Here is a 10,423-nt window from a genome sequence, read left to right as displayed (position 1 = left end):
AGGTGTCAAAGAAGTAACATTTAATAATCAACTGTACTGTCCAAAAATAGATAAATATCTTTGATCAGGTAACATCTCAAATGTCCTGATATTTACAAGTACAGAGAGAAGGCTGGTGACTTTCACGGTGGCTTTTGACAGATTAAATCTGTGTTGAAATTACTTTTACACACATTTCAATTCATGTAAATGAGATTTTTTTTTTAGAAATACAATAGAATTATTAACAGCATTTCCTTATTAGAACCTGATTTTAAACATTTAGTACAAGTCAAGGTCATGGCTCAGAGCCACCTCAGTCCCTGAAACTTTAAAACACGTGTGTACATGTGTCTGACAGCAGGTTGTAAAAAGTCTAAACTTTAACAACCTTTTAACCCTATTTGAGCATATTGATGGAAGCTTCCTAACAGCCACTTGAACATTTTAACCAGACACAAACCATATCAAGGTTGTACAGATGTTAAACTCCTTTATGTCACTTATTAGGAGACCCAGCTGCATGGAGTATGTATCCTCATAACTATAGATCACTATTAGGCTACATACATATGCTTAATGGTTTTCTAATGTCTTTGTTTTCTCTGAGTGTGTTTTTTAATGATTAAGGTATTAACTGCCAGAGCCAGTTTCAATTTCACATAATAAGAATTAAATATTTGCAAGGCAGAAATAATAACAATAATATTAATTATAATAATGGCCTGTATTGAATTAATCATTTTCCATAGCCTACATTGATATTGTATTTTACGTCGTCCACCGCTGAGAAAAAGTTACTGTCGTATCTTTTTAAGAAAATAAAACTGAAGAAAATAAAATAGAAAATGGTTGCAAATTTAAACTTTAAATTTAAATCAAAACATTTCAAGAACTGTGTAGTTGCACCTTGTGCATGTGTTTTTTTTTTTAATATTCGCTCAAATTACATGTCTGTGCTCTAATGTCACGAAAATAAATGAAAATGTAGCTCTTCAGAGAAAAGCTGGTGCTGAAAACAAAAAAACTACCAAAAGTAAGTCATCAAATATAAGAGAAGTTACAGAAACTCTGCAATATCCTGACACGTTTAAAATGCATGCAGTCGGAAAATAATCCCGTTATATGGAGTTGGTAACACGAGTATTTGATATATTGTCCCTGCTTCACCATGTCCTAATGCTATGTAATGAGGAGACCCCATTACTGGAGGAGAATGTGTTCTGCACATTATTCAGGTCTCCTACCCCAAAGTTCATGTAATTCCCGTTGTTGGAGGATCCTTGCATAGTTTGCATTGTGGCTGCAGGATAGTTACACGCATAGTTTGTGTTGCAGCTGGGGCTGGTGTAGTTACTGAAAGCTGGATAGTTGTTATAAGTGAAATGGTTGATGTGACCCACGCCGTAGGAGGGGTTGTAGGTGGCAGTGTCTGCCGCCAGGCAGGGCTTCCCATCCCGCACCAGCACCGGCACCGACACCCTTCTGGGCGGCGGCAGAGACACCATCTCCAGGCTCTGGTCCTGCCTCTGCCGCTTGCACTTGTACCTCCTGTTTTGGAACCAGATCTTCACCTGGGTCGGCGTGAGTTTGAGCACCCCGGCCAGGTGGTCTCTCTCCGGGGCGGACAGGTACCTCTGCTGCTTAAAGCGGCGCTCCAGCTCGTACACCTGCGCCTGGGAGAAGAGGACCCGCGGCTTCCTGCGTCTCCGGGGCTTGGGTCGATCCGGATCCTCGGTTTTTATATCCTCCACAGGCTCGACAGGCGGACTGAACTCCTCTGATGGAACCAGACAGAGAGAAAATCATGAAAAAAAATCTGCAGATGTGACTACTTAACATAGGGCCATATGGATATTTTATTTTTAGACCCATTCTTGCTGCTACAACTATTAGATTACAAAAAGCACCAATAAAAAATAATGATAACTATAACAACAACAACAACAATAACAAAAATAATAATAATAATAATATTACCAGCATTATATATCTATTGTATTTTATGATATTAAGTAGCATGGCTAGGCTAGTGCCAGTTCTGCCAAGTTTGACCGTTCAATTCGCATGGCCACCCATGATGTATTCAGTGTAATCTTGGGGAAAATTAATTTACCCACATGTAACGCATATGGCATGTAATTAAATAACTTAATATAATCGATGTCAAAAATGCCGATGCAACTTGTGTATTATTCTTACGGATTTCTTCTTAATAAACGGTAAACAGTAGGCTATAACAGGCCTACAAGGAAATCCTGAACATCAACTAAACATTTAGTTTTTATTTACATGTTAAGATACCGTTTAAAGGTCTGTGTCCTGAAAAAGAAGAATATAATCCTATTAGAGTTGGCTGCTTTGGAGTTGTTTTCAGTTTATCAGTGGCGTTTTGCACACATCAAATAACATGAGTCAGTATAGGCCTAATCACAGGCCTGCAAAATAAAAATAAAAAGTTGTCCTTTCATCAACTCACCTTTTCTGCGTTTCCCCACAAACGCGTCTGATTTCCCATCCTTAATTATATCCATCTCTAAGAAGGATTTCCCATAAAAGGTGGTAGCAAAGCTGAGCGCGTTGCCTCTGCCCGCTCTGGACTCGTGGAGGTCTTCTCCAAACAGCGAGGCGGCGGCGGACGACATGTCCCGGAGAGGCTCCTGCTTCAGGCGGGCCAGCATGCAAGAAGAAGAGGAGGAGGAGGATGAGGAGGAGGAGATCGGCACGGTGCTGCAGCAGTCCATACGTGAAGAAACGTCCAAGGAAGACACCATAACGTCATGACTCTGCTCCAAGTTTAATATATCCTTTACAGAGAAGGGAGTGGATGTGCTGGGACTGGGAAACATTGCCAAGAACTCAAAAAGAAAAGCTATTAACCTGTCATATGGAAGCAGCAAAAAGACGTCAGCAAACCCCCTCTCCTTCCGGGTAATATTTACTGGGTTGAAGTATTAGTTTGGTATACCAGAGTGATCTTGAGTGAAGTGTGCATTTTGAATGTCAACCCTGTCTCCAAACTTTTTTCTTGGCCTCCCTCTCCTACCGGTGACGCAGGGGAGGGAGGGGGGAGTCGGCGGGTCCCTCTATATGGAGCAACTGATACTCCCATTTCATGACGTAAAGTGATATCTGGTACACGTTAGGCCTGATGTTACTTATGGGCCTATATGTGTTCATCCACTGCAAAAACACCCAGCGAGTGCACATCTTATTATTCGCACTGCAAAGGAAAATAAATTGTTCTAAATATTTTTCATCAGTCAGTGATTTTCTCTATCCCAATGGACAGATCTGCCTTGGTTTACAATAGCCATGATTTATAAAATTATCAAATTACTTGAAAATATAAATATGGATAATTTTCAGCTTTGTAGTTCGTCATTACGCACAATGGAAACGCGTTTCCAGTTTACACAACAGTAGACTATTTGGGCGAATGTTTACACACATCTTCAAGTGCAAAGAGAAATAATTTATCCAACTCGGTGTGTATCAAAATGCTGTAATAACAACCAAGTAGATAAACTTAGCATTATTTAGGTCAGTGGAAGGAATTAACAGGGGTGTCAATGTGTCTGCTGAGCCTGATCGTGCGCGTGCGTGTGTGTTTTGGGTGTCGGTCTTAGCCTCATCCGACGGGAAACTGAGCAGACGAGCTTCAAAAGAGAGAGAAAAAAAAGAGGCGAGCAGACAACAGGTTGAGTCCCTGAACACAGAATCTGAAACCAGGAGCGACACACTCTGCTGTCTGCCTCCAAGAGATTCTGGAGCCACTGTCTGCCTTATCAGGACGTGATAACAGATGACAACAAACCTGCTTCACACACACACACACACACACACACACACACACACGCACACACACACACGCACACACATACCTTCCCACCCACGCTGCAGGCCAGGTTATCCTGAAGAAGTGTCATATATGACACCCAAGTTTTAACCAATAAACATGATTGCTTTTAAGCTTTTTAATTTGACCATTTTGATCAATTTTTGTTTTATTCCAAGACAAGTGATCAACTTAAAGTTCCAAGGAGCAAGACACATCACCTCCAGGTGCATTCTTCGGGATGTAATCTGATGAGAGGATGTCAATTAAGCATCAGATCACAATCAGCATACAATTCACAGATCGAAATAACAATGTGCAAATCATTTCCCCGTGCAGCAGTAAAAATGGAGACAACTGTGCGTAATGACGCATAGCCTCCATGTGTTTCCCCCCGCACGGTTGGCACTAAACCTGCTATTAATGCCTGTGGAGACGGTCACAGGAGACAGACAGTATTATCGTTTGTTTTATCTTCAGCGTTTAGCACAGCCACGGGGTAAATGGGTCCCCCTGTCTCCGACCCAGCGATGGTGTTTATAGTTTTAAAGACTATTTGTGCGCGTCGCCAGCTGATGAATGGCCGTAAAATCTTTCTCAGGCTCACTGAGAGTCAACACTGGCCCGGCTCTTGCTGTAATAATTGGCGAAATAAAGTAAACGCACAGGGGCGAAACGCAAGACATGGGAAAATGTTTTCATCATGATTGATTTCCACTCGCCTTGCGCAGTTTGAGTGCAGTGTTTTGGTGGAATAGCAGTTTCCCCCCGTTTTCTGTCTTCAGTCGGAAACAAGAAATTGAAAATTCAAACGATGTATCCAGCGGGCTGCCTCATAAATTATCCACCAAATTAAATACATCTTCACATCTACTGGATTGTGAACTATTCTGTCAACTGTAAATTGAACATGACAGGTCTGGCATGTGTTTCACATCCCTAATGCGTCGTCCTGCAGCAGCCCGCGGTCCCCTTTGACCCGTCTTTCTGCAGCACATCTCCAACTCAGATAAAGCTTTAGATAAGGTTGCTTAAAAACTTCCGCTGCACGAACGTGTGGGTATTTTGAGGGTTGAGTGTCGTAATGGGGAGCCTCTTCGTGTGTGTGTGTGTGTGTGTGTGTGTGTGTGTGTGTGTGTGTGTTGTGTGTGTGTGTGTGTGAGAGAGAGTGTGTGTGTGTGTGTGAGAGTGTGTGTGGGAGAGAGAGAGAGCGAAAGAGCAAAATTAAAATTTTTGTGTCGTTCCTAGACGCCTTAAGATGGGCTGGTATTCTCTGCCCTGGAGGCCTTTGGGTGATTTACATCCATTAACGGTTTGGTAATTAGACTAATTGGGATTGAACGGGCTCATTAAGATATAATCCGGTTAAGAATGACATAGCAAGGGCGCCGTGTAGCGTAGTGGTTTAAGCAGGCGCCCCATGTGTAGAGGCTACAGTCCTCGCTGCAGTCGGCCCCGGTTCGAATCCCGCATCGGACGGCCTTTCACTGCATGTCATTCCCCCTCTCTCTGCCTCCCCGTTTCCTGTCACTCTCCACTGTGCTGTCCATTAAAGGCATAAAAGCCCAAAAAAATATACTTTAAAAAAAAAAAAAAAAGAATGACATAGCAAACGTTTTACACTTTCTCCACAAAAACTGGTTCGCCCTAATAGAAAAATGTCGGCGCTGAGGTGGACAGAGCAGACCTGTCTAAAACTCTGTGACAACTTGACAACTCCAGCATTCAAAACTTTGTATCTGCAAAAAAATACAAAAATAAATTGTAAAATGTAAACATTATAAGAAGTACTCATTCTGAGGAATTGCATCTTTTTGAATTATTGGTTTAGATGCATTGTTATCATATCATATAACATTTAAAAAGATTATTACTGTGTTAACTTTGTTAACGTTTTAGTGCAGTTGGCATTCGTTTTAACTATTGGCTTGTTTAAACTGTTTTACCTCATATTTAATAATATTGATTATAATTTACATGTAATCCTAAATTGCAAAGTAACTTTATTTCATCTGTAATTAGATTTATTGAGTAAATAAAATGAAACCTTCCGTTCAAATGTGGAGGAGTAAATGTAGTGTCTCAACATGTTGCTAACATATAATACATGAGCAAATGTACAGTAGTTGCTTTCACACCATCATACATTATTGAGAAGCTAGAGATCCCACAATAAAATTAAAAAAAAACGAAATGTTAAATGCACTAGAAAATGTTCGATTTTAAGAACCCAAAATAACATGTAAAATAGCAGAATATGGTGAGATTCAATAAAACATTTATACTTGACTAATTAAAATAGTGAATAGGTGAACACACTGTGAATCCTTCTGATCACACAGCTCAAAAATAAAAAGCCCATTCCTGATGTCTTTAATCTGGAACCTGGGACAGCCAGAAGAGCCTGTGCGAAGGACTTACAACACATCCTGGCTAATAGCCTACAGAACTAAGGACTGTAATGTTTAAATCTGCAAAAACTGTAAACTTCATTGGCAACTTCTGAAAGCAGCGGCGTACTCTGTTTGGATATATCAAGATCCTTCTGATGAGAGGTTTTCTTACAAGGAAAATGGAGTTACAATAATCTAGACGGAAGAAAATACCAGTGTTTCCTAACCATTTAAGACTACTCCACTAAAGTAAGTAATACAGTTGTATTTTATTTTATTCTGATATTGACATTGTATTTTCTAGTCATTAGAATTTTTTCCATGTCCCAGGGTCCAGGTGAGAACTATGGTGAAATGCAGCATTCATTCAAAAGAAAACCTCCTAATATAGTTCAACTTTGAAATTAAATTAATTCAAAATTAAAACTTATCTGAATATATTTGATATGTTGATACCGTAAATTTCTGTGAAGAATCTGGTGAATCATTGTGAATCATCATTAATCATCATGAATTTATCATTAATGTCAACGTTAACATTTTTAACAAAATAAATCTGTTTCCTGTTTCCTGCTTTCTGCAGGTGAACCTACCATAAATATTGAGTGGACTTGAATTTGAATTATTACATTAAATTAATGTCTATTAATTAATTCACTAATTAATCAACTTCAAATTACAGATAAACCTTGAAGTGATTCCCATCAAAACATCAGACGTCACAGCTCTCGTGTGACCCAGCAGGTCTGTAGCCTGATACAGTGGAAACTCATATCACCACCTGTTTTTCCATCTTTCTTTTCAAGAGGTCTTTATATGATTCATTTCACAGTGTACTTCCTTATCCCCACATGTATCAGTTAATTGGCGATACGGTCAAATTTGCTTCTAGCCCAAGGTCAGGTCTTGGCAACTGCACTCTCATGCTGCGTCTCCATCTCTGCTGCACCCTGGATGTTTCACATAATATTAGTGGACTGCGATTGATGTGGTTTACTGACTGATGAGTTAAATCTTTGGACCCTTGCCCCTGCATCCTCTCCACCACTCTACTCTGAGTTACACCACCACCATGTGGCTGCTGCAGGAACACAGCCTAACTTTGGTTTTGTCCATTTACTTCCTTGACTTCTAATGATAATGCAGATTTTTATTATGAAAATGATGGTAGGGGAGGTTCAGCTGTGGCAGAGATCAATCACACTATGTGACATGACTACAATCACAAGCATCCGCTGATCCGGAGTCAGGTTTATTGCAACTGGAAAGTAATTGAATATGGCAGCTATGTCGAGAGCCATCTGTCTTTGCATCATTTGTCTTGTCTGTGATGGCGGTAGCAGCATCCCCTTCATCTACCCTCTGTCCTCTCCCTCCTCCCACCTGCCTCCCACAACCCTCACACACACTCCCCAGGTCATGTTCATAGGCTTGGCAAGGCTTCACACACTCCTCCGCTGAGTTCAAGGTGATGTTAGGGCCCCCAGGGGACATAAGAGGATGGATCTTACTCTGCCTCGATTTAGTTTTGTCTACGGCCCTCTACAGCTGATGTTTGAGGTCAGTAGTAGGATATTGTTGTGTTGTAGCTCATGAGCTGATGAATGGATTTTAAGGGACAGGTTGTGCTATGTTGACATATGCAGACTGGTTGTGCAACAGGGAATAACAAAAGACATATTAAAGTTTTAATGGTTAAAATTGAAGCAGCAGAAGCCCGAGCATGAGTCAAGCTCCAAAAACACTGGTTCCTGCAGTTCCCATAATGCAATTCAACAGCATCTTTTATCAGTCTTAAGCTGCCTGGTAGATGCCTCATCTTTCAAAGTCCACACCTCCTGTTTGTAATGCAGGAATAGTGGTTTAGCAATTTAAGGCACCTGCCATGAACTGCAAGATCCCACGTTCGAGTCCAGTCAGGGACCTTTGTTGCACGTCGCTCCCCGCACCTCTCTTCTTTCCTGTATGCACAGTACAGAACTGCAGTCCGCACTCTGCAGAACCAGCAATAGACCATTACTCTCTATTACTATTAGACTACAGTCTCTGGAAAATGCCTCGGTAGCCAAGACCAACACAGAAACACGAGTACAAGCTTCTTTCCTCAGGCCATCAGGATGGTGAACTCTGTCTTCTGACCTCTGTATATCCCCAGCACATTGTCTTTGGTTTATCCTTTGGATTCCCCTGAACATTACATATTTGCACTTGTGGCAAATGTGCATGTACTTGTTGTTTTTTGTCTTGATTTTTTTTTCATCCTTAATATTTCCTTTTTTTCACCTTATTCTTGTTGCACAGTTTAGCAGCCAGGGCACCAGGTTACAGGGTACACATGACATGCTTGAGTTTCTGATCTTTGTGTGTGTTACAGGAACCAGTGTTAATCATTTTGAAACCTTTTGATTGGACTAAAATGTAGTTTTCACATTTTTGCTTGCCCTGTATGCACAAGACTCCTCTCAACAGGTTGCTGTTACATTTGACTGCGGTAGAGTCAGGGTGTAACTAGAAACCTTTGCCCCCTTGACAGAACATTTCTTTAGGCCTACTGATATTGTTGTGGGCCTTCTCCAGCTGTTAACTCCTGGTTGCCTTGTATAGTTGCACTTCTCACCTATCTAGCAACACAACACTATTGCACTGTGAACCACTGTGTTGGTATGTACTGTATATGGCTTTGGCTGTGTTAGCATACAAATGTGCCACAGGGGGGCAGCATCACACAGTACTTTTCTAACTCTCCCACAATACTGGCTCAAAGTCATCCTGTCTTTTTGGATAAAAGAAACATAATTGAATATTTTGTCACATCATTAAATCATATTCAGATTATAGATTTTTTTTCTTTTTGCTACTCTTTCTCCCATGTTGTGTTGAATGCTGTGTACAGGTGAGACCACCCTACTCATATAGCTACAAATGATTGGTGTCTCAAAAGTGTGTTTATCTCATCTGTTCAACTCTAAATTATACTTGACTGGTGCGCTAGGAACTATGTAATTTCCCTAATGCTCGGCCTATTTGTAAATATATGGTCTAACTCGGTGTCCTTCTTTGTCCCCTCTTTAAATATTAGTTTTCATGATCATGAGCTCATCATACCAGAGTCCGCCAGTGACCCAGCACCGACTATGTGCCCTGAGGTTTACAGCGTCTCTCCACGAGCCTGCTTGTGCTGTATCAGCTGCCGTCGCTTTATGGCCCTTAATTCACCCAGCCTTCCCTGAGCCCATTTAACATGCTGACTGCTCTGTTTTCCATGCAATTGGAGTTGACCAAGAAATGAGGTAAGAGCATTGCTAATAGGCTAAATGACCAACATTGTTCTAAGGCTTGCCGGAGCAGCTTGATTACCACACTTGGCCCAATGGATAATTTATGTGGAGACAAAGGTGACGTGCAAACAGCCCCGGTCTCTGGGCACATCTCCGGTCAAGGATGAGCACTCTGCCACCCATCAGGTTCTGACACACACACACACACACACACACACACACACACACAGACACACATAAAGACACACACACGCAGTCAGCTGTGACGTTTATTGCCAGGGAGGCCACCACGTCCTTGGCATCATCATGACTGGTTCCTGTGCAAAAACTCTGGCGGTACACACACATAAACACATCATTCAGTTACTCTGACTCCATTGTCAGTACCGCAAATTGTGTGGCAGGTAGTGCAGTATTTAGAGCATCGATCATTGTGTCGTCATCTTGGCACAGAGATCCTGGCTGGACAGATTCGACACTGCTACGTCCAACTCCGGCCCATTATTCACAGTATTTGACAGTGGACTTGAGGGACACCAACATGGCGGCTTGACACATGTCTTGGACACTCACTAAGAAGCCTGTTGAGCAGGTTAAAGCAGAGCACAGGAATAAAAAAAATTGAAAAAAAATAGGCTAATTATAACACTCTGCGCTGTGAGTGCTTCTCTGTGCATTGAGCTCAGCCACCAAGTCACCTAAGCAAGCGCAAGGCTGCGTAAGGTTACTGTACGGCCAAGGTGTGTGTGTGTGTGTCTGTGTCTGTGTGTGTCTCAGAGAGAGAGAGAGAGATAGAGAGAGACAGTGTGTTAATGTGTGTCCTCTTCCTGTCTTTCCTCACTGCCTGTCTCTCCCTCTCTAATGGGGACAGTATGAGAAGAGAGCTTGTGCTCCGTCTGGACCTTTCTAATTGCCCCTGCCACAGAGGCCTGATA

The 10,423-nt window shown here is 41.6% G+C and overlaps 1 protein-coding gene across 1 annotated transcript; it reads right to left on the bottom strand.

Annotated features, from left to right (window-relative positions):
- Positions 1-42: 42 nt before the first annotated feature.
- nkx2.5 (NK2 homeobox 5) lies at positions 43-3,021 on the bottom strand. Its single transcript, XM_056383248.1, has 2 exons — positions 2,459-3,021; positions 43-1,759 (listed from the first exon to the last, which is right to left on the bottom strand). Exons 1-2 carry the CDS (start codon positions 2,826-2,828, stop codon positions 1,146-1,148), a joined length of 984 nt encoding a protein of 327 aa, XP_056239223.1. The 5' UTR covers positions 2,829-3,021; the 3' UTR covers positions 43-1,145.
- Between the last annotated feature and the right edge of the window lie 7,402 nt (positions 3,022-10,423).

The sequence above is a fragment of the Seriola aureovittata genome, chromosome 8 (assembly GCF_021018895.1).
Source record: "Seriola aureovittata isolate HTS-2021-v1 ecotype China chromosome 8, ASM2101889v1, whole genome shotgun sequence".
NCBI classification, from domain to species: Eukaryota; Metazoa; Chordata; class Actinopteri; order Carangiformes; family Carangidae; genus Seriola; species Seriola aureovittata.
This window is presented reverse-complemented; position numbering and strand designations above follow the sequence as displayed.

Excerpts from the sequence above, each read along its gene's own strand:
- nkx2.5 (XM_056383248.1), bottom strand. The coding sequence starts at position 2,828 with ATGTTTCCCAGTCCCAGCACATCCACTCCCTTCTCTGTAAAGGATATA. Across the intron at positions 1,760-2,458 it reads TGTGGGGAAACGCAGAAAAG|AGGAGTTCAGTCCGCCTGTC; the intron begins GTGAGTTGATGA and ends TGGTTCCATCAG.